Source organism: Girardinichthys multiradiatus, chromosome 5 (assembly GCF_021462225.1).
Source record: "Girardinichthys multiradiatus isolate DD_20200921_A chromosome 5, DD_fGirMul_XY1, whole genome shotgun sequence".
Lineage (NCBI taxonomy): Eukaryota > Metazoa > Chordata > Actinopteri > Cyprinodontiformes > Goodeidae > Girardinichthys > Girardinichthys multiradiatus.
In genome coordinates this window covers 29,824,481-29,849,490 of record NC_061798.1, presented here as the reverse complement: position 1 = coordinate 29,849,490, position 25,010 = coordinate 29,824,481, and the positions used below count along the sequence as shown (strand labels likewise).

General features: G+C 39.1%; 1 protein-coding gene and 1 long non-coding RNA gene across 4 annotated transcripts in view; one reads left to right on the top strand and one right to left on the bottom strand.

Moving 5' to 3' along the window:
• Nucleotides 1-35: 35 nt before the first annotated feature.
• si:ch73-100l22.3 lies at nt 36-21,082 on the bottom strand. 3 transcript variants are annotated; one of them, XM_047366291.1, is made up of 11 exons: nt 20,297-20,994; nt 19,907-20,032; nt 11,488-13,594; nt 11,071-11,400; nt 9,963-10,084; nt 7,154-7,252; nt 6,619-6,735; nt 5,191-5,292; nt 4,972-5,088; nt 2,196-2,278; nt 36-1,361 (listed from the first exon to the last, which is right to left on the bottom strand). In XM_047366291.1, the coding sequence occupies exons 1-11, from the start codon at nt 20,432-20,434 to the stop codon at nt 1,205-1,207; spliced, it is 3,498 nt and encodes a 1,165-aa protein (XP_047222247.1). In that variant the 5' UTR covers nt 20,435-20,994; the 3' UTR covers nt 36-1,204. The 3 variants fall into 3 exon arrangements, with proteins under 3 accessions (XP_047222247.1, XP_047222246.1, XP_047222248.1); XM_047366290.1 differs by having other exon boundaries at nt 11,071-13,594; nt 20,297-20,987; XM_047366292.1 differs by lacking the exons at nt 36-1,361; nt 2,196-2,278 and adding an exon at nt 2,287-4,237 and having other exon boundaries at nt 11,071-13,594; nt 20,297-21,082.
• LOC124868753 overlaps nt 17,527-25,010 on the top strand; it is a 26,560-nt gene continuing 19,076 nt past the window's right edge. Inside the window, exon 1 of the long non-coding RNA XR_007038376.1 lies at nt 17,527-17,658. This is a non-coding gene — a long non-coding RNA (uncharacterized LOC124868753). The remainder of the gene's footprint in view (nt 17,659-25,010) is intronic.

Sequence of the window (25,010 nt, the reverse complement as noted above, 5' to 3'; positions counted from 1 at the left end):
ATGCTCCACGTTTCAGAGACTTCACAGCAGAAAAATAACGAGAAGAACCCTTTATTATCAAACATACATAAACAAATAAATAACATACATATTGAGATTTTTGCACATAAAGATTTAAAACTGTAAAAGTTTACACATATTTTGTGTAATTATAAAACGGTACAAAATCTTAAGGCAACAATCAGGTCCAAGTATTCATGACATCACATCTTAAACTTAGAAATGACATTTCAGTATGTCTGAGAACAGAATATGCAAAACTTAAAAGAGAGCCAAACTGTGCTAATACTATGTAGAGCCAAAAGTGCAATAAACTGTATAAACAAAACAATTATCCAAATGTGCCACTAATTATTAAAAAGTAATCAAATATGTAATTCAAAAACTAGTTATTTCATGGTCCCATGCTACAGCACATGACAAAATCCTTAAATCTGTCAGCCTTACCCATAAAAGGCAGCGGGCGGGACAAACACTGCTCCGGTCAAGATGATTGGTCTTTATCTGCCAATCAGATGTTAAAGTTCGTTTACTAAGGCAGTGTAGCAGTTTAAATTATTGCACTGCAGCACTAGAACCATGAAAAAAATTAATGAAATAATTATACATCAATTTACATATGATACATTTCAATTTATATAATTTCAAATTTAAATATTTATCATATATTTACTGACAAATTTATATAACATTAAAGCACTTTTGGCCCACTACACTTTACCTGACTTTGGTGGAAGGCACATAAAAAACGTTTTTTTAGCACAGGTGCAGTCAATAACTCCAAGACTGAGCAAAACTACATGTTAGGGAACTGAATATCTCCTGAAGTCTTCCTAAAGATGTGTGGTTCCAGCTGCGATGAGAAAAATGTCCCAATAAGTGTCCAAGTGAGCCAATAATTTGGAGCCAAACTGCCAATTAGTGGATCTCCTAAACGGGTTGTTTCTTTTCAGCTCTTGAGAATATTCTGCTGTCATGAGCCACGATTCCTTTACTAAAAACTCTGAACGATGCAAGAAGCAGATTAGATAAATAATGAGTTTTACTGTAACAGCATCTCTATATCTCATGTGTCTCCTGAGGACAGTCAGCAACAGGATCCATTTACATTTAACATCTAAAAGGTTTGTTATACACCATTCATTCAGTTGGCTAAGGGCATTGTTAGAGGAGTTCTCACTGGGGCCAATTAGAAAAAGGGTCATCAAGGTCTAGACGAGCAAACGCCTTTGGGAACTCTGTGAGGATTTGCTTTAAACTGTCCTCGTTTTGTCTCCAGTGGCTTCTCGGCTGAGAATCCATACTTTTGGCCGGTCCGCACCATAGCTCCACTGTGACATTCAGCAGCCCTTTTCTGAATCCTAGAGGGAAGAAAAGATGATTTTTTTGGAGCTGAAAATATTCATCACTGATGCCACTGACAACCACTGGAGTGTTCATAACACAAAGATTTAAAATACAGTGCCAGAAACACTAATTTGCACCCCTGTTGTTTGAAAAATCAAACTTTTCATTTGAGTACGCTTATTCAGTAGGAAAAAAGCCCATCTTAGAAAATAATTTTAAAAAATCACTGATAGCAGGAATATGGTTTCCTCTGCTGTTGATATTTTGTTCAGTTCCCTTCTGCCAATATGACAGCATCTAGTCTTCTCTCATAACATTTCACAAGGGTGAAAAAAGATGGGTCTTTGAACATTTGTGTGAATATTGCTGCTGTAAGACCCGGTTATGACCCATTTTCAGCTCTCTTCCACCTGATTTCTATTTGAATGTCTTGGTTTTTTATAGTTCGTATTGCCAGGTGCTGAAACACAGCTCCCAGGACTTATGGAAAAGAAACAGGCCCACAGCATCATAGCTCCTCCACTATACCTAACAGTGGGCATCAGGTGCTTTTCCATGTTGTCATCTTTTGTTTCCTGTTAGACCCACCTGGAGTGTTTGTTGCTGATGATGGTAGGATAGAGCAGGGTGTTTTCTGGCTTAACGTCCAAACAGTAGGTTAGCATGTAGATTGCATCTAATGGTTGCTATGGAGATTTGGTGACCCCAACATATCAATAAAAGATCAATGTGTTGTAAGGCTATTTACACATCTGTAACAGGGGTGCTAAAAACTGTGGCAGGCACTGTTTATATCACTGGATTCAACTTCTAATGAACCGACTCAACTAGACTGATTGAAAACTCACATCCTTTCTCTCTTCCTCTCCAGCGATTTCTGCGTCGCAGCTGACAGAGAACTCTTTCCGCTGGGATAGCCAGCATGTCCGTTCTAAACAAGTTAACACACACACACACACATTGGTCAGCAGAGATAGGATGGATCAAAGGGGGGAAAAATAAACGCAATGGACACGGGTAATTCAGTTCTTCACTAAGTTTCTGTTACCTTGTTCATTGGGGTGATTCAGCACTGCTGCCTCCCTGACGTTTAAACTATCACCCCTCCACCGCCATGCTTGTGAGATGGTGTAAATTATTGGTTTTGTTTGGTTTTCTTTGTGGCTATCTCTACTTTGGTTTCATTTGTCTAAAATACATGGTGCCATATATGTTGAGAGAAAACATTCCCTCATTGCAATCTGTTTAACCAGCTATACTTATAAAGCCTATTCCTAAATTTAACTTCTAAACGTAAGGTCTGATATGCTGTTAAATCTGAGATGATGAGTTCATGTCTGTTTCTATGAGCACAGCATGTTTGACTTCAGGGTGATCCTGCTGCAACCTCTTCTCTAATGAATGAAACACCCGACAAGGTCAGCCCCCCCTACACTGTACACTGCTAAAAGCTCACAAACAGCCCACACTAAACAAAACAACATTATTATGTGTATTATGATGCTATAATGCATGACTTAAATTGATGCATCTGTTACTATTCTGAGCTACTGCTGACCAGCAGGATGTTCTTGACATTTCTTGCTTTAAAGGAGTTAAAGGTCATGAAAAATGTACAAACCAAAAAATTGTCATTAAACTACATTCAGCTGCACTTAATGAGATAATAACTACAATAAGTAAACAGTGAAGCTTGACTTAAAATAAAAACGGCACCATGGAATGAGCCTGGAAACACCTGGAGAAACATTGCCTGCGTGTGACTGTCTTACTGGCCTCACCCACTCTGGGTTGAAGCTTGCTTTTAAATTCAGCCCGTGGGTTCTGAGAGGGGCGGCTTGGCCTGGAAAAACTTCAAACTGTATAAAATGTCCTAACAACCTTACCAGGCTAATGTTTGGTTCTTTTTGGTTGTGTGTTAAACACAAAATACTTCAAACCCAAATGCTTTTTAGCACCCGGTTGCTAATCAAATACACATGTTCATGGAAACGGTGAAGTTAGATTTAGTTGCTTGATTGGTCCGGCTGGTTAAAAACTCTTGTTAAAAAAAACGATCCTTGTCTGATCATAGATGCTGTTACTGAGAGCAGAAAACTCAAAGTTAGCGACTTTCAACATTCTTAAGGTGTTTAAAATAAAGTCAGAGGAAGCACGGACACACAAGAAGTTATTTAAAAAGGAAACTGTATTCATACATCTTGTAGAGACAAGTCTGTGGTTCATCCAGGCTGTGAGAAATAGTGAGAATTTCAGCAGATAACATGCAAGCTGAAATAAGTACAGCAATGGTGCTTTGTTTTATTCCTTTAGGATTTCAACATCTGTCTATCATGGAACCTGCTGGGCTTGGAAATGTTCCCAGTCTTTGTGAAATCTGACTAAAGAGGAGCAACTACATTATCTAGCTAATACACTCAGAGACTGATTTTGTTCTGTAAAAATTAGGGGTGCATCATATATATCGGTATCCTTCCCAGTAAAACTGGACAATATTGACAACAGATGTTTATTTCGATCTTGTTGCTGTTTGTGTTTGTGTTGTGGGAGGGGAGGGGATGGGAGGAGGTTGGCCATGTGGTGTATGCTTGGCCATGTAACGATGAAAGTCATGCAGCGCAGGATTGTGGGCTGTTTAACTGAAGCAGAGAAGCAACCTCAGTGGTGTGGTAAATTTTTTAATGTGTCGAAAGGGTATGGTAAAATGTCGGTAAATATCAGCTGTCGGCCATAACAATAATATTAATATCGGATATATCGATATTGGCTCATATTTTCACATCAGTGCATCCCCAGTAAAAATTCTTGACTTTTCCAGAGTCAACTTTCCAGAGTTCCCAATCCTTAACATTCATTTTAAATATAAAAAACTGAAGTTCACTATGAACCTCTGGCAGAAACCAGAAAATGCAAGGAGGGAAAGACACAAGAAGGGAAAGAATTAAGGGCACAAGGAAGACAAAAAGGAAACAAGGAACATTTATGTAATATATGTAGGATAGGAAATAAAGTCAGGAAATACAAAGATTTTCCAGAATCGCATGTTGTTTTTCCATACTTATTCAGACTTGAAAAATAATAAATCAAATGTAACACTTTTCCAGACTGAGTAGCAATCCTGTAAAAATGCTAAAGACCATTTAAAATGTCAGTTCTGTATTCATTTTATAATAAATAAATAATGCCTGCTTACAGCAGCATGGCCAAAATATTTCCAGTGCTTTATCTTCTTTTATTATAGTTCTTAAAGAGAAATCAGAATTGGTAAAATCTGGATCTTCAGGTCAAAGCTTGACGAAAACTGGAGATCTGAAATCAACCACAAAATTCTGATTGGTGCATCTCTGAATGAAGCAACACATGATGTCCCACGTGTTGTTTTTCATTTGGTAAGAACAAAATAAATGTAAATTATGTCCTATGTAAAACATTTATACTGGAAATGTGTACACCTATTTCTACTCTCATTCAACATAAATAAAAATAAATAACTGAACCATGATCCAATTACATTCCATGTAATTTATGTTATTATGGACCCAGATGGGGCAGAATCACCTTCCACCTAATTCGACCACCCCAGGATTTACTGCACACTGCGAAGTCAGTCGGTGGGGAGATTACCTGCCGTCTGAGCTGTCTCTCCTTGGCCAGCTCTCTGTCCCATCTGATCAGCTGCATCTGCTCTCTGGCTGACAGACCGAAGAATATGTCGTAAACCTCATAACGGGCGGCGCGCAGCTGGAGGGAAGACACAATTAAAAGGCAGACGACGGCTTTAATGATGGGCTCGTAACGGCTCAAGTTAACAGATGTCTTTACTGCACGTGTTTGTGTTCACACCTGCAGAGCAACTCTCTCCTGCAATATTACATCTTGCCTACTGCAGCGCTCTCCTCTGCTGGTGCTCTGCTGCTGGAAGACTTGCAGGAACTGCTGCGTGTCCTACACACACACACACACACACACACACACACACACACACACACACACACACACTCAGCTACATATTCTGTCTTCTAACAAGTAAAAACCTCGATGTAATTATTTGGGTTTTATGTGATAAGACTGGCAAAAAGTAGTTGAGAGTTGTGAAGTGGAAGGGAAATTATTCTAAATGAAATCCATTGCAGCCAAATACCTTCAACGGTCACCTGATGAGTAACAGAACGTAATTTTTTCTCAGCATAAATGCAGCTGTTCTGTGAAGGACTAAGAGGTTTGATAGAGAACATTAGTGAAGATGCAGCATCATGAAGACCAAGGAACACAGCTGACAGGTCAGGGAGAAAGATGTGGAGAGTAGGATGCAACTGAAAACATTAATCAGAGAAGCAGCCAAGAGGCCTGTGGTAACTCTAGAGGAGCTGCAGATCCAGAGCTCAGGTTTAGGAAACTGTTAACTGACAACTGCTAATCATGTACTCTGGCCTTTATGGAAGAATAGTAAGATATAAAAGTAATTGTTGAAAGAAAGCCAATGAAGTCCTGTCCAGACGACAAACCATGTAGGGCACGCGGAAAACCCATTATTATTATTTTAACGCGGATTTTAATAATCATGGAAAGTACTGTCATATGTTTTAAGAATATAGCTCTTTGCTATTCTAGATGTTATTGTTTTTTTATTTATTCTTACTATCTATGGTCTTAACTTTAGTGTAACACACATATGTCCAGTGTTTCCTCGCAAATCTACACAGTGGTGTTTCCACAGTTCCTCATCCTTTTGGAAGTGTTCAATTTCGATCACTTTTAACTCTTCATTATTAATTGCTAATAATGACTTGTTTTATCTGTTTGTTTACTTGATCATTTTGATCATTCCTTGTGTCTCTAGTGGTTAAATGTCTGTATTTAATGTTTAGCACATTATGTTACACCTGACTGTATGAAAAGTGATCTATAAATAAAGTTTACTTGATTGATAAATTGAAACTATGTGGAAGAAGTTGCTCTGCTGAGACGAGACTGCTGGCAGCATCACTCTGTGGGGACTGCACATCACTCTTTTCAGATGTGTGAAACATTTTTCAAGCTTTGTATCATTTTCCTTCCACTTCGCAATTATGTACAACTTAGTGTGGATCAATCACATAAAATCTGAAAGATACATTGATGTTTCTGTTTGTAACACGATGAAATGTGAAAAAATATTAAGGGTATGAATACTTCTGCCACTTACAACATGAAACAGTCATTTGCATAATACGTAATTCCAAATAAGTTATTTACAAATGAATCTGATGCAACTCTACTGTTTTTACTCACCCTGATGGTGCGCACTAGCTGCTCCACTCTCTCCGTCCTCAGCAGTCTGCGAGTTAGAAAACCCTTCACGGCTGCAGCCAGCAGGGGGTGGCAGGGTTGCGAGAATGGGCACAGGGGCTGATGAAGGAAGAGAGAGGGAGGAGGGCGAATAATGATCCGCAGAGGGGAAGACAGAGGAGAATGCTAATTGCATCAATGACAACCAATTAATTTCCTACACAGCATCTCAAGGTCCTTTTGTTGGCATCTGTTTGGAGCATCAGTGGAAGTGGACTCGCAGCTCATCATTATAACGGAGAATAATAAACAGAATAATAAGCAGCTGATGTGCTGTCACTCACTTGTTGATTCAAGAGCTGCAGCATTAAAGGGTCACGTTTGTTAAACAAATGAAGTCTAACCGGAGTTCAGGCTGCTGAATATATCAGTAACTGTAACGTGTGATTGATGCTGATTAGGATTAAAAATATATGGGGTATAATTAGAAGTTGTACAAATGAAAGGTGGAGAGGGACGAGATATCCCAAGGTAATACCTGACAGGGGCTGGAGAAGGTCAATGTGTCCCCAAATCTAGAGCCTGATGTGGAGCGGGGAGTCACGTCCTGCAGGAGACGGTAACGTGCTGCTAACACCTGAGACGGACAGATGGAGAGAGCAAATATGAGTGTGTGTGTGTGCAGGCACAGGTGTGTACGTCTGAGAGAGGACAAGGGTGGAAAACATTGAATTGGAAAGGACAGCAAATGAGGAAGGAGGAAGAAATTAATTGAGGGTAGAGAGAATAAGACAGAAGGGGAGCGATGGGGCACAGAGGGAAGAAGGATGAGACAAGAGACAGAGCAGAGGAGACCGGGGAGATCCATGAAATTAATACAAGCAGACAGTAAGAACAATGTTGGAGGTGGTATAATATAAAACAGAGAGAGGGAGAGAATAAAAAGGAGAAGGAATCATTAGTGGTGGCACTCAGCAGGGCGATCTGGCTCCTTACCACAGACGCTCATGAATTAAACAAATGATCCTTCCCTTTTCTGTGTCAATTCCCTCGATCCCCCTCCACCCTCTGCCGGAGAGTCCAGCCAGCTCGCTCTCATCGCATCACAGACGACGGAGGGGAGCCAGAGAGAATATTCTTACTAAACAGCTTATGTTAATTATATTGTTGTTAAGTATACATAAATTAAAAAGAGCTCACAATTAACAGGGCGAGGATGCCGGCCAAGAACAAATATACAGACACGGGCTACAGAACCGGGAACAGGTTGCCAGAGAACAGCAGGCGTCCTTGAAGCCTTGCATGGTCACACACACACACACACACACACACACACACACACACACACACACATACACAAGGAAACAGGCAACCGTGCCAGCTTGTCTTTTAGGGATGTAATGAAACATTTATGGAAGAATCCCCTTTTTCTCCAGACTGGGAGAGAGTCTGAAGGTCTCTTGTAATGAGCAGACGTCTGTAGTCTGGCCACGACCCAGGAGCTCACTCTAACAGGTAGGCAGACAACTTGTGTGTAAACGCTTGTGTGCTTTTAGTTTCAAAATAAATGTTAGCAGTCCGAGTTATTCTTCTTCTCAAACAGTCAGAAATTCATAAAAGGCTCTTTTCCTTTTCAAAGACAAAGCAACGATGAGCCAGACATTGATTTATAATTCCTAAAAGGTGACTTTGGGTGAGCCAACAACCCCGGGCAGGGTGAATTATTTCTGCTGTTCTGGAATTACATTGCACAGAATCTGTACAGCAATAAGTGATGCAATCCAATGCAAGAAACAGGCCAATGGGAGGACGATCTGCTGTTACAATACTGGCCTCAGAATAAATGTTTTGCTGTTTCAGAAACATACAGATGCAGACACTTTGTTGGTAGATGTGTAAAATGTCTTCAAATAAATTCGGATCTAATTTCTTTTTTTAACCCTGCCTTTAATTTGAAATTTGAATACATTTATTCAGTGAGGGCAAACAAAATCATTCTAAGAGAAGAATGTTTTTAACAAAATCAGTGGTAGCTCAGTTAATGGCAGTCTGAACAATCCCAGAACACTTGTAACTGAAAGTTTCTGTTACCCTGTGGTAATATGATGACCAGGCACAGTACGCAGGATTATAAGAGTGTTAATGAAATAAACAACTAAACTCTACTGGGACTGGAACTGTGTGCTTTGATAAGTCAAAGATGGAGCTTTTTGTCAAAAAAACAGTCCAGGTGGCTCTGAAGTTAAGCAAATTATTAAAGACGAATATACCGAAACACACCTCATGCTCATTATTAAGGGCGTTGGAGGATCTGAGGAGGGGGCCTTTTTCATGATCTCTAGGAAATACCAGGAGATTTTAAATCTGACATTGGTAGATGCTACCAGAAACCTGAACCTCTGTTGTCTCTGGGTCTTTCAGTAGGACCCTAATCCAGGCATCTGGCCAAATCTACACATACCTGGTTCACCAGCTACAAAAATCAACCTTCTTTTGCTTCACAGTGAGGTTCATATAACCTAAGACCATACAGGTTGCAGCATCACCAGCTCCCTGTTGTTAATGTGCAACAAAATGAACTGCATTATTTAATTCCCAGTCAGTTAATTGTGTGATGCAGAAGTGTCGGAAACCAATGCAACAGTTTCTGGTTTATGTTGCGGTAGTCGGGGAAACATTTACTGAACATCGCTAAGCTTTGTTTTCCTTATCACAAACTGTCAATGATTCAAGTCAATTAAGAGTAACATGTGAGAAACTGAGTTCACTCTGTCTTCTCAATCTAATCCTGTTCATCACCTGTTTGACAACGACAGGTTTGCCAGCTGACTGTTTAAACTCCTCTGCTTGTCCTCTCTTGAATCCCACACATTAAAAGCCTGCAATATTAAAGTAATCAAAATCTAATTTGACTTCCCAGGATTTTCTCATGATTTGATGATTAGGGTAGATCATAAAAACAAAACAAGAGGTGTTTTAAAGTAACTTTTACAATTCACAGTTTCTGCACTGGATTTCCCAGTTTGAGAGAAAGTCTGTCAGTCTTATTCAAACATAATTATTTGTGAATGGATTTCAAGTTTGTTGTTAAACAAAAATAAGTGCAATCACCTTTCATTGCTTTGACCCATAAAACAACCCAGGGATCCTACACAATTTGAATGAGTTGTGCTGGCACCTAAAACACAGGCACACTCACTGCAATGGGTCGCAAAATGAATGGCATAAGAAACCCCATAAAACCGACTCTGGTCATTTAATATATGCATTTAAATTTTTAGATCTGTCATCTTGATCGCATTAAATTAAACCCCCAAAGTTGCCAACACATAATTTTACTGTGTCACCTGTAGAAGTTCTTTCTGCTGCTTCCTGTGCTCCTCTTGCAGGGCTCTGACTTGAGCAGCATGGATCTGTTTCAGTTGCTCTTGCTTCTGAATGCCACCACCTTCAGACCAATGCACTGCAGCTGAAGATAACCACAAAAACTAATGGTCACAGGTAAAAAAAACAACAACTGCAAGACAAAATTCAGATGCAGTGGAGGGTTTTTGGTAAGAAAATAATAAATCATGGTTCTTATTAGAGGAAAACAGCCATTGACCAGAACTGGCTAATTTTCAGCTTGACCAGCTCTAACTGGTGACCGGCTGGTCAGGAACTCGGCCATTATTCAGTGAATGCGCCATATGTAATAATCAAGTTAACGACAACAATGTAAAGAATGTTGTTGTCATTGTTGTCATCAAGCTAAATTAAATCACAGGAAGCAAAAAACTATGAACAGAGGTTTAAAAAGGGAACTGCATTTTTAATGAGGTGTCGACACGTGGTTCATTCAGGCTGCAAGAAAGCAAGCGAGAGCAAGACTTTCAGGAGAGAACAGGAAGGCTGAACATAATACAGCAAAGTTGTTCTGTTTTAACTTTTTGAACTTAAGTTTAAACCTCTTTCTGTCATGAAACATGCTAGATTTGGAAATTTCTTTAGAATATGCACAAGGAGATCCCTGGTTCTGTAACGCTAGCTACGCTAACTGTGCTAAAATGTCAACTCTCTCAATTTGTTTAAAAATATTAGTAATACTCTCTTGTACAGCAATTGCTCTCTAACACATGGCATAATGCTGCTAATATAAATAACTAATGACTGCTCAGCAGAAAAAACTATGAAGACAAAAACTATGATCAATGCTTTTCTTATATCTTCTGTTATCGTTCTTAAAGATAAATCCAAATTGCTTAAATTGGTATTGGCAGGTTAAAGGCAGGTCTGATCAGTGCATCTCTGTTTCTAGTCCTACAGAACTTCTACTAAACCATTTCCTCAGCTGATGCAAATTCATCTATTCTTCTGCAATTATTTTTACTTCCAGGATACCTGATCTACCCGTTTCATAGGAATAAAACCTGCACCCCTCAAACAGCTGACGGTCATTCTCCAACGTGTCCTTACCTGTAGGGCTGCCGGGGTTTGGTGTGGCCATAGAGTCCACTTCTCGGTTCGTAATGTCACTCTTCTCCAGGGTCCCCTCGGTCACATGCATGAGCAGTCTCCGTTTGACCTTAGACACCCCCACTTGATCTTCACTCCCACTCTCTGGAGTCAGATGTTTCTCCTGACCATGACTACCTTGTGAGCCAGGGTCAGATCCTGGTCCTTCCTGGAACCAAAGGTCTGATGGTGTGTCCACATCATATGACTGATTAAGAGATGGTGAGCAGACAGAGCCCTCAGCTTCAGTAGTTATATTTCCCTCTCTTTCCTTAAGATGGGCACCCTGATCTGCAATGTGACAAGGTGGGAAGTTTTTGGAGGTAACATTTCGAAAAATACTAGGTATTCGCATCTGCTGTGCTACAGACATCATACTTTTAGAAAGTAGTTGCTCCGTTTTGCAAATTTCACGCTGTGCATTAGTATTGCCTCCTCCTTCTGCACTCATCTTGTTTCTGTTTTCTCGTTTTGTGGCTGAGGCCTGACTTTGTTTGCTTAATTTAATGATTTCAGACCCGCTGTTCCGTACTGTGAGGGAAACATCATCTCTGCGATACGTCCTTGGTTCAGGTCCCACATCTTTATCCATTTTCTTAAACAGAATGAATGATTGTATTTGCTGTAATTCATCTACTTCATTGCCATCAGCTCCCTGTGTGTCCTTCAAACAGCCAGAGGAGTTATCCTGACCAGCGTTTTCAATTTGCTCAGAGTCCTTACTGCTCTCAAAGCTTTCTTCACTTTGCATGCTGCTGTCAGGTTGCCGGCGATCGTCCAAGTTCTCTTTGACTGTGGACTCCAGATCTGAAATCAGCACCTTCAGACTGCACAAATTTGACTCGAGCTGATCGATGTGCAGCGAACTTTTGGCAAACACGCTTGTGGCATTGTCTTCAACCGTGAGATTCACAGCAGAAGGAACTGGTGTTGGCCTCTGCTTTAGGTCCTTAACTCTGATTTCATTGAAGTCAGAACTGGAATCAAATTTGGGTTCTGATGTTCCTGCAGCATCAACTGCTTTACTTTTGCAGGGAACGGGACTCAGACAGATGTTTGGGACTGGAACAGAGCGGTATTTCCCAACACATCCAAGATAAGATGTAAGACAGGGGGTCTCATAAAACGTTCCTTGGATAAGGGGTGTTTTCACTGACCCTGGCTGCTGCTGAATCAAAACGCCAGTCTTTTTAGGGATCGTTATGAATTCTTGAGAACTGTTTAGCTTATTTTTTAAAGATGTTTCTTCTTCAACGCTGAAACTTTCCATTGTTTTCTCATCTTCTACTACATTTTTGCTTTCAGTGACTTCACTCTGAATTATGTTTGCCTCCCAGGATTTCTGTGCTGAGGGTTCCACTGACTGGATAAAGGAGCCTCTGATTTCTTTAGTTTTCTTGCCCTCTACAGTCACAGCGCCCTTGTGATATAACTCATCGTTCTCCTTATCAGAGAGGCTTGACTCCTCCACCTGGGCCCTTGGCTGCTCCTGGGTTCTCTTCTGGTGGATTTTAGTGCTTTTGGCTTGGTTCCTGAGCATCCGCTGGCAGCGCCGGTACTCCTGAGACTTCTTTAGCAAGGCCTGAAGGCTTAGAGGACGAAACTCCTCGGGTTCCTTTAAGTCCGCTATGTTGATTTGATTGTCTACAGGTTCTGCTTCTGCCTTGCTGGGGGTTTTCTGAACATGGACTTGTTTTGTCAGATTTAAGGCCTGCTGTAAATCTGGATCGTCTGACAGGCCATTTTCTTCAGAAAAAGCAAGTGAGCCATCATTTATTTCTGTGCTGCTATTCCTGGCAGGGTCTAGCCTGGCTGTAAAGGAGATGTTGACCTCTTTGTTTAGACTGTGTGGATGACTGAGTTCAGGCTGTTCAGCTCTTAGGGAACCACATCTCTCTGAATCAATGTGAAATGAGGTGCTGCAGACATCTTTTGCTCCCATTATGTTACTGCAAAAGAATGACTCCAGTCCAGTCCTCTCTAATTCCTCACCATTTATAGGAGGGTGGCTAACAATATCAGGCATTTTGGCAATTGTATCTGAGGTGTTGTGAAGAAAAAACCCACCAACGTTGTCCATTTCTTCAGTGGTCCTGAAGTCAATCTTACCAGAAACAGCAGTGGTGTTTTCCTGATTCTCACAGGTCACATAGCCTGAAGATAGCGACTGGTGGCTTGCAGCATTAAAGGAACATGGGTGTGATCCTTGTTGGCTGTCCAGTAGGTCAGTAAGGGACCATTCGTGGTAACTTTGCTGAGGCGGTATATCTGAAGGAAAAAAGGCACTGTATGCCGTAGAAGTCTTTGGAGGGAGAAAGATACCGTTCTTTACTTTCATGACAGGTACTGGTGAAAGACTATCCCTGGTTCTATTAGAAACATCACTGCAGGACACAGAGAACCTGCTGGTGTTATGTAGGCAAGAAGATTCGGCTTTAATCTCTGTTTCTTGAAGTAAATCCTGCAGGGTTGGCGTCTTTCTCAGCTGCACAGGCAAAACAAAAAAATACAATAATGAGATCAAAGACATCGTTTTATGAACAAACAAAAATATAGAAGCTCTAATTAGAGTTTAGAGGCCAGTTTTGTAAAGGTTTGACCAGCCAATACAGATTTGAGCCAATTCAGTTTTCTCCTAGATTAACAGCAATCAAAATATTTTTTTCTAGCCTTTCTGCTTTTAGCAGCCAATAATTATTTATGATGCAGAGGCAACGCAATAAGGTGTTTGAGAGGCTTGGCTAATTGAAACCAAAGACAAAATGAATGTCATAGTTGACATTTTAAATTGTATTTAGCATCTGTAAACAGCAGTCTGTGTGTATTTCCTACAGAATATAGACCCTCAATACTCATATTGATATCGATACTGATATTCAAAACAGTGACATTTCCAGATCCAGTGCATTTCATTATAGAGTTTAAAGGATAAGAAGGACAAAATGGAGGAACTTTGCAGTAATACCTTCGGCCTTCCTGTTATCTGTTTAAGTTTTCCTCTCTGTGGCTGGCTGAATGAACATATTTCCTAAATAAATACAGCTGTCTTTTAAACGTCTTCTTACACTTCCTCTGACTTACTATGAAACATCTCACTGATACTGAAAAAGACAACTTTCCTTCTTCCTTCAGTAACGACTTCCACATTGAAAAGTGTTGCCGTTAGCACCACCTATTAGCCCTTAAGTACAGAGTGTTTCGTTACCAGACAGAGATCAGATTTTTTGGTTTAGAACCTGCCAGTCAGTGGTCTGGGCCAGTTAAGCTCAAATTGGTCTAATTCAGCCAAGTTCTCTGTGTCCCTTATCAAACTGAACCATTAAATATTTTTATTTTATTTAGATCCCCTTTTTTTCTTGGGTTTTAAAGCAAATTCAATGATTTGAGGCTGAAGACGCCTGTGTGTGGGGAGATAATGGTTTAGGACATAAGAATAAAACAGTTACCATTTTGTTATGAACTGGTAAGATATCCCTCCACAGCACTGAGAGGACACAGGTATCCTCACCCACAAACTAAAGTGTTTTGTTGCCAGTTTTTAAAAGCCATTTATGCTTCAACATTTAATATTTTTTTGGCAAGTATGAAAAGGATTTTTAGAAAAAAGACAAAAAAATAACCTTAGATTTTGGGTGTAACTGTAAACCTGCTTATATTGCATTTAACTAACTAGAAGCACTTTCTAATTAATCTTTCTCGGATACCTATAAGGGATCCTCTGTGGTGTTCCTGCTAATTTTCTTGATATATTTTCCCCATAGGAGACCTGATTTAAAGCTGCTGTTTATTAAGCTACTGTTGCAAATCTTTAGCAGCTCCCAAGTCTCTAGACAACTTAAATCCAAAGTCCAACAGTGGGAACTATCACTGCATGTTCCTAATATTCATCTAACCAAAGTGAAATTTTGTGCTGTTCTATCCTCTTATGTTGTTGATATCCTCAAGAACTTTATTTTTTTAAAACAGTAGGAACATGTTTAATAGAATCTAATCCCAAAATACTATTTTTTAGGTTGATGATTTAAACAGAATGGTCTTGGATAACCCCGCCTTCTATTTTCTTTCAGTTATGTGAGTTATTATTTTGCATCTTCTTGATAAGAGAAAAACAAAACCTCATTACTGACCAGTAAACATTTTTTTTTTTTATATAGTTGGAGTCAAAATCTGCTGCTACATATAACAAGCTTCTTCAAATAAAATACTCTGGTCTCCAAGTACCACCATAACAACAGACATTAAAATACAGCAGTAAGTACAACGTTACAAGCTTATATACAAGCTTATATATACATAAGGAAGCAAATGGGACAGGTCTTTGCTTTTTCAGGGCTTTTTTGTCATTTTGTGCGTCTTCTATTCTTTGTTTCAACAGCTGTGTTTGATGAAGTCCCCTAATGTAGTTGATGGCAGTCTTCTCTCATCTCTCTGTAAAATGATAAATATTTGCTGATAAGAACATCATCAAATCTAAAATACAATAGCCATGACACCATTGTCCCACAGCAACATAATCTGTCAGTTTCCACAGGAGTTTCCAACATATTCTCTTTTTGTCTGTCACCAAGATCAAAATGTACCACTAAGGTTTCTGTCTATTCTGCTTTGCATAACATTTCCCTTTAAGACAATTATGAAACACTATTTATCTTACTTTGTACCGAAATTTCTTCTCAGAACTCCTACTGGGATCTTGAGTACTGCCAGTGGTGCTAGTACCACAGTTTGAGAACCATTGGTCTATATTTTATGATACACGACTAGATTCCAGTAAAGTCTGGGTTCAGTTCAAGGTCTTCCTTCTCATCCACAAGACCTTGATGAGGCTCCTACATTAACATCCATTTTATACTAAACTTGTAATGCCATCTCACCAGTGTGTGTTTGTTATAAATCCTACTTTTTTCTTAGATTGTAAAGGATGTTGCACCATAGGTTTAGAAATCTATTGTTCAAATCACTAGTAAATTGGGCTGAGTCCCATTTTACCGAATGTCCCTCATTTTATATTCTTAATCCAATGTTTCTAAAGGGTAGGGCACCGTAACTGTGTCTGTAAAGTAGAAGATGGGCTATTGTGATGTATAGTTTAAAATGCTTCCATATATTATCTTCAGTATCACTCCTTTTTTAAATGTATTTTAAAGATGGAAGGCAGGTTGTGATAGTGCAAATCTGCTCGTTTCCAGCAGACTAGCTGACTACTCTGGCTGTGAGGCCTGGGGAAAGAAACGGTCTCTGTGGAAGCTGGTTTTTGCCATTAATTCTCTGTAGGGCCGACCTGAAGATAAAACTCTAAACAGTTTTTGTTCAGGATGTGTGGTGTCTCCAGAGATGTTAGCTGTAGGGATGAACCGATATAAAAATTCCGGCCGATATCGATATCCGATATTAATATCACTGGGTGCTAAGGAGAAAAGCTTTTCTTAAGCTATTTAAAGCTATTGGATTTTAAGGCATTTGGACGGGTTACCTTGAAGCTTAGAGGGGCATTATTGTTGTGTGAGCTTTAGCAATTAATTAAACTGTTGCACACAACTTTAACATACAGAGGCAGCACACAGTCAGAGATGAAAAGTTTATTTATTTATATTTTCTGACTAGACGGCATTAAGAAAAATCATAGGTTCAAAAGTCAGCGCAAATAACCCAATGTGAAGGCCTACCAGCTTCATCTGCGGTTATTTCCAGCCATTGGAAGGCTGCTTTCCATGCTGGATCAAAGCCAGACAGCCGTCGTTTCTTCTGCTTGTTAAGCCCTCCAACAGCAGAAATGACGTCCTTGTCTATGACTGACGCAGTGCTAATAGTGTTTGCAGGCCCATCATTTTGCTCCTCGCCATTAGTGGAATGACCGTCACCCGATTTGTGCTTAGCGGCTACCGGGAAGAACGCCGTGATACAACACCGTTTATGCCCACCATTCGAAGCTGTGACATGATTTTAGAAAGTTTTACCGTTAGCAAGCGCACAGGATCATAATGGGGAAAATACACTGCCAAAAATCAAGAGCACATATTTTTAATTTGAGAGCAGGATTTCATTCTGCTTGTACCTAGTAATGCCTACACTCAAACCTTCTGCTTTCATTCAAATATACTCTGTTCTCTTTCAAATCTTTGTTTCTGTGCTCTGATCTAATGCTTCTTGCATAGATAATTTCTCCTCCTGCTTGCTTCATCCTCCATGCTCACAAACTTGCTCTCTGCTCGGATCAAAACTGTGCTCTCAAGTTTCTTCGCTGCTCGCAAATTCTTTTTGCTCTCTCTCAGATTAAAGTTGTATCATCTCCTAGCAACCATATCAGCCAATAGAATGACAGCGTGCAACTGCTAGGTCACAGGCTTAGTTGGGGTGTTCTTGTTTCCTTCTACTGAGCGTACCTGTGTTGCTACTTCCCTGACACGGGTCATACGGAGAAAAGTCTGGAAGTAAGTGTTTCTATGCATCCGGTGTGCGTCGCAATTTTGTGAAATAGGTCAATCTACTTCAATGGATAGCTCAACTCAGCAAAGTACAATGACAATGGATAATTCAAACTATCTTGAAGTGATTTTAAACATTCAGTTGTTTAATATGTACATCTGTTTCTATCAACATAAACAACATTAAAATAAAATATGACAAACATCTTTTCAGTGAAAGACCTATTTAAGAAATGCATTGTAAATTTGCTAATTCATCTAGTATATCAAAGATAAAGTTAATGATTTATAATATCACTGTTATAACAATATTTTCAGTAAAACGGTGACAGAGCTAACCTTACATTTTAAAGGTTTGGTCCTTGATGGGTTAAATTAAACACTTTCTTTTTACTTGGGATAATTGTGATAGCTATTTATGATATCTAAATCATACATTTTATAAATAAATCCTTATTCTTCATTTTCCATAATTAAAGTGCTTCACAATAAAATAACTATAATGTTATACTTTTTACCATGGTGACAGACTCTGCTGAGGCATCAAATTCTGGAGCAATTCCTGAGCCAAATGCAATATGTTCTCAGTCATAAATTGTAGCAACACAGGTATGCTCAGTAGAAGGAAACAAGCGCACCCCAACTAAGCCTGTGACCTAGCAGTTGCACACTGTCATTGTATTGGCTGATATGGTTGCTAGGAGATTATACGACTTTAATTTGAGAGAGAGCAAAAAGAATTTGCGACCAGCGAAGAAACTTGAGAGCACAGTTTTGAGCCGAGCATAGAACAAGTTTGCGAGCATGGAGGATGAAGCAAGCAGCAGGAGAACTTATCTATGCAAGAAGCATTAGATCAGAGCGCAGAAACAAAGATTTGAGAGAGAACAGAGTATATTTGAATGAAAGCAGAAGTTTTTGAGTGCAAGCATTACTAGTTTTGAGTACAAGCAGAATGAAATCCTGCTCTCAAATTAAAAGTATGTGCTCTTGATTTTTGGCAGTAAAGCAGGAACAGATTCAGTGCATGCACAATTGCTAACATAAAAGCCACACGGAGGAAGCCCAGATGTCAGGTAAAGGGCCGATACACTCATAAACAATTATCGTATCGGCCTAATTTCAGTGTAATGGTGACAACTTTTAGCGTAGCGGCCCTCTGGTGAGAACCCTGGATATGTTAAAAAATGACTAATATCGGCCGATACCGATGTCATTGCCAGTATATCGTGCATCCCAAGTTAGCTGCCCTTTTCCTAAAAAAAGTAGAAAACATGGTCTTTCAGTTTAAAATATATTGTCAGAAGAACATAAAAGCTGTAATGTCTTGTTTGAGGTATTCTGATGTATTACCCTATTCAATTCTGACAAACTTTAGTATACTTGCAGTCAGACTACCCATCGGTATACTTTAAATATGTTTGAATATTTGTATACTTACTGTCTGCTATTTTGGAACAACTATATACCATATGGTACATATTTAAATTCACAGAAATCTGATTACATTGCACATATTTTTTGCCGGTGAATATTTGGCATTAACTTGCTCTTAAAAAGCATAGAATTTATGTCTACAGCATGACTGATAACTGTTTACACAACAACTATAGGCATATTAAGGGATGTTTTTTTTTTTTTTTTTTTACAAAGAAGCAATCAGTGAAAACCTGTTACGCATTACCTTTCTATGTCAATTAAGGGCCAAGGGAGACTAGGAGTAAGGCTAACCCTAAGAGGTAAGATTAATCTCAATAACATACATCATAAAAGTAAACTGCATCCACAGATAATTATTCAAAACAAAACGTAATGGATTTTATTCAACACAAAAAAGTTATTCAACAGCATAAACCAGACAGAAATTCTGTAAATTCAGGGCTTGCATTTAGTTTTAGCGAGGCACCGATGAACTGACCAGTTATTAAAATCGGTCAATTTTTCTTTGCTCTGCTCTGACCGTTGATTGGCAAGTTAAACACTGAAAGGTTTGATTTTTGTTCCCCTTTTTACTTTAATACACCAAAACTGAAGACTTTCACTTTAATCAATCTGTACACTGATCAACAAACTGCATATTCTATCATATGCACATTTTTTTGAGCTTGGTATAAAATAGTTTAAGATTATAGATGTGCTTTTTGAGCGTAAATGGGGGTAATCTTGTAATCATTCAATTTTCTGTTGGACTTCTACCTTTTTCAAGGAACCGGAAGCACACTTTCATGGTTAAAATGACTTACAAACAAATTGTTGACTCATGAATTTAGAAGTTGTAGGTCATACCTCAAAGAAGAAATCAGTATAAAGAAGAAATCAGTATTGGCCGGTGATAGCTTTATCTGTGCGATCGTGTGCAGTAGTTTAATTACCTGTACGCTGCGCAGGATAGTTTGCACGTAGGCCATTCTGGGGTCATCCTTGAGCTTTTTCTTGGCTGTATCTTTCTGTGCTTCATCTCTGTGTCGCCTCATCTCTTCTCTCTGTTTCCCTGAGAGCTGTTAGCAACACAAAACACACGCTGGTATTCTTAAACACAGCAGAAGACTGAAAAGCAACAGCTCTGACAACCTCTTTAATACGAACAGTTTAACCAAGACGCAAACTTCACATCTGATCAGCTTGTAGCATGAACACATTTTCCAGAGAACTATTTTGAATGTTTGTGTTAATGAACAGTATCAAGAAGCGTACATTAAAAAGTGTCGGCTTCCTTCTAGTCAGATAAACGGAGAAAAACTGTCATTAAATGAGCATCGTACCAGTGGAGGAAGGATGGGTCGTCCATAGAAGCGGATCAGGGAGGATGCTGATAAGGTTCTGCGGTGTCCCTCCTTTTCTTCCTCGTTTTCCTTCAGTTTAGAAAGACAACGCTGCGCAAACTCTGCGTAGTTCTCCATCAAGATGCATGAGGACGCACCAATAGGCGACTAAAAGTATTTACAGAGCTAAATTAAATCAATAACGTTTGCTACCGCTAGCTGACACTAGCTAGCAGCAGCTAGCTAACTTAGCTAACATAACGTTCGCTGTTGGTGGGTTTATTCGTTTAAAAGCCAACTATTCAGCTTGAAAGACCAACATTCAGTAACACTACATAGGCTGATAAAGGTTTCCGGTTTAATGAGAAAGAAACAATGACGTCTGGCGAGCAACAACTAAAAAAGTCTCCATGGTGAAGGGACCAGTGTTTACATTTTACCCGCCTCTCCTCCAGGAGTAACAGACGGTGACAGTTGGACATCGCCGGGACGGTCAGAAAACCCGGAGCGGATTTCTAGGGGGAGTCTAGGGTGGTACCGAGTACCGACCCAGGGTCCAACGCAACAAAAACTACATATACACACACACATAAATTGCTACAAGCTCTAAAGTACGTCAAAAAACAAAACAAAAAATGATCTAGGAAACTTACAGAGACATTTAAAACACAAAGTTAAATTCATGTGGTCCAATGAGTGTTTTTGACATGGGGCCCTCTGCCCAGAGTAGCATGGTGCCAGGGCACCAAAAACACTTGGAAAAAAGTTATTTTTCATTGCTCTGAACAGGTTTTCTAATGCTTGCATGTCTTGTCAATACAGAGTAGGCCCCTATGTTTTGCAAAGTATAATCATTGTAAGAAAATAGGTCTGTACACCATGGCTAGCTAATGGTTTTGAAGTCAGCATAATTAAATTGACAATCTCAGTTTGTTTAGGCAGTTTTATTTTTAGGCCACTTAATACCTTGAATGGTGCTCCTCAAGGTTTAGTTCTTGTACTGCTCTTTATCATCTACATTATTCATGTTTCAAAAGGTCCTGAGAACTAATGTTCACCTTTATGCTGATGATGCAGTCATTTGTTGTCCACACTCCACAGAGGAAGACAGTTGTAATAAACTTTAAAATGGTTTTAATACTGTCCAAAATTCACTCCATGACTTAAAGCAGTAAATAAATCTGAAAATAAAATTGGTCTTGTTTCTCTTTTGAAGCCAAGAAAAAAATGTCACTGAAACTTTCATGAGATGTTATACACAACTGCTGGTCATAAATTAGAATATCATGAAAAAAATTGATTTATTTTAGTAATTCCATTCAAAAAGTGAAACTTATATGTTATATTCATTCATTACACACAGACTGATATATTTAAAATTTTTATTTCTTTTAAATTTGACGATTATAACTGACAACTAATTAAAAACCTAAATTCAGTATCTCAGAAAATTAGAATATTACTTAAAACAAAAACAAAAAAAGATTTTTAGAAATACTGGCCAACTGAAATGTATGAACATGAAAAGTATGAGCATGTACAGCACTCAATACTTAGTTGGGGCTCCTTTTGCCTTGATTACTGCAGCAATGCAGCGTGGCATGGAGTTGATCAGTCTGTGGCACTGCTCAGGTGTTATTAGAGCCCAGGCTGCTCTGATAGTGGCTTTCAGCTCTTCTGAATTGTTGGATCTGATGAATTGCATCTTCCTCTTCACAATACCCCATAGATTTTCTATGGGGTTAAGGTCAGGCAAGTTTGCTGGCTAATTAAGAACAGGGATACTATGGTCCTTCAACCAGGTACTGGTAGCTTTGGCACTGTGTGCAGGTGCCAAGTCCTGTTGGAAAATAAAATCTGCATCTCCATAAAGTTGGTCAGCAGCAGGAAGCATGAAGTGCTCTAAAACGTCCTGGTAGACGGCTGCGTTGACCTTGGACAACAGAAAATACAGTGGACCAACACCAGCAGATGACATGACACCCCAAACCATCACTGACTGTGGAAACTTTACATTGGACCTCACGCAAGGTGGATTCTGTGCCTCTCCTCTCTGCCTCCAGAGAAATCAATATATCAGTCTATGTGTAATGAATAAATATAATATACAAGTTTCACTTTTTGAATGGAATTACTGAAATAAATACATTTTTTCACAATATTCTAATATTATGACCATGACCTGTACATGTATGTTTCCTCTTAGTGTCTGCACATGTTTGACTCAGCCTATCATAGCGCTCTTAGTTTTATACCAAATCTCAAAGCTCTTACTTTTATGTGTGGCTGGGTTTGTCTTCCCTGTCCACCAGAAGAATAACCACGAGTACATCCTAATTTTTAGAAAGCAACTATTTGAATTCAACCTACAAAACTTCTAAGCTAACAACAAAACGATTGTGGGGTGTTACTACTATCTTCATTCCCAGAACCTCTGCCTTTTCATGATTCAAGGGTCTAGATTGTACTGGGGAAGAGATTTCAGTATCCTAGATTTCCATATCCTGCTCTATCTGCCTGCAGTCAGTTTTATGTCTCAAGGAAATGGTCTCTTTGAACACTTTTAATGAGGTTTAGAAGACGTAGAAATACATACATCTCACTGTAGATCCTTTTAAAATATGTATTGGTGTTTATTGTATGGATTTATGTTTGAAATTGTGCCTGAAGCAGTTTCAGTGTTGCTGTGTAGGCCAAGAGAGAATTTTATTTGCATTGAGTTCTTTCTGGTCAGGTAAAGGTAAAATAAAAATAAAAGTTAGTGTCTGATTTGCCTCTTCTGATTCCCATTAAATCAAAGTGCTATTTCAGGTTTTTTAGGTGCTGGATAACTCCAAGAGATTCTTTGAAACACAGTTGAGATTCATAAAACTTTACGTTTTTGTATTAAAGAAAACACACAAAAACTGTTTTGTGGCATTATGACCACCTAATATGGCAAGAGACAAGTGTAGAAACAAATATATAGACTGAAACCCGAAATATTCTACATTGATGACCTGCTTTAAATCACAGCTTGTGGTCATCTCCATCCATCAATCCATCCATCTATGAGGCAGCAGAAGAAAGGATCTATCCAGGTTGCCATCCATGCAACAACTGCAATTGTTAATGGTTTTCTTTATTTTCATGAACATTTACATTGTATGTAGATTCTCATTGAAGGCATCAAAACAGTGAATGAACATATATGGAATTATGTAGCAAGTGAAAATTTGTAAAAGAACCTTAAATATGTTTTATATTTTAGATTCCTTAAAGTAGCCGCCCTTTACTTTGATGACTGAAATATTAACCTTTGGCCATCTCTCTATCAACCTCTGGGAAGTTCTCTCAAGACTCTTTGGAAAACCATTTCAGGTGACCACCTCATGAAGCTCATGGAGAGAATACTAAGAGAGCAAAGCAGTGATCATAGCAAAGAATCTAAAATATAAAAATGTTTAGTTACTTCACATTTTTTGGTTACTATATAATTCATGTTTGTTCATTCACAGTTTTGATGCATTTGGTGAGAATCTACAATGTAAATAGTCATGAAAATAAGGAGACCCATTAAGTAAGAAAGTGTATCTAAAACTTTTGACTGGTTTTACATGGTCTGACTGGGTACACGTGCAGACCAGTAATAGGTACATCAATTTCAAGGAGCTGGCATGACTGGAATGGGCACCAGAGGGCATAAGTGTTAGCAACATGAGTGGAGCCATGGTGTAACAGATAGGTGCTGAAGAGTCTAAGGCTCAGCCTAAAAGTCAGCGAAGGTCACTAGACAAAAAGGACGCCTTGTAGGTGCATTAGACAGCATTATGAGCACCAGTTTGATAAGGACCACATTGCAGGTATGCATTAGCCTGGGTGGTTGCATGAGTAATTGCATCCATCCTTCTGAAAATCCCTAGTGTGAACCCTAATAATCTGGTTTTGTTCAACTATTGTTTTGATTGTCAGATGGTTCTGCAACTGCCTGTAATGTTGCTCTTCTCATAACATTACTTATGCCCTCAGGTCCTGATTCAAGACACACCAGCTGCTTGCAAAATAAGTCATCTACAAACAGTGCCTTGCAAAAGCAGACTGTTCGACCTTTTTCACACTGGGTCACAAGCTTCACTGTATTTCGTTTGGATCTAATGAGATAGATCAACAGTACTTCGTAATTGAAGAATTCAGCCCCCTTTTCTCTGAAAGCTCTAAATAAAATCCAGGACAAAGAGTTGTCTTTAGAGGTCACCTAATAGAGTCTACTTGTGGGCTCCAAGTATAAACACACCTGGTTTGTGAAGGCCTCAGAGATTTCTTACAGAACAACAGTGAACAAATAGCATAATGAAAGCAAGGAACCCCACAAACGGGTCAGAGAGAAAGATGTGGAGAAGTTTAAAGTAGGGTTAAGTTGTAAAACGATATCTCAAGATTTAAACATTTTCAAGAGCACAGTTCAATCTATCATGTAGAAAATGGACGATGACGCATCTGCAAATGTACCAAGACATGGCTGTGGACCTAAACTGGGAAACTGGAAGAGCATTAACAACAGAAGCGGCCAAGAAGTTCATGGTAACTCTGGAGGAGCTGCAGAGATACTCAACACAAGACATATAAACTATTATTAATTATGCACTCCCCCAATCTGGCCTTTATGGAAGAAGAAGAAAAAGGGATAACAAGTTCAAATCAAGCAATGTAAGGGACCTTCATCCAGCAAACACCT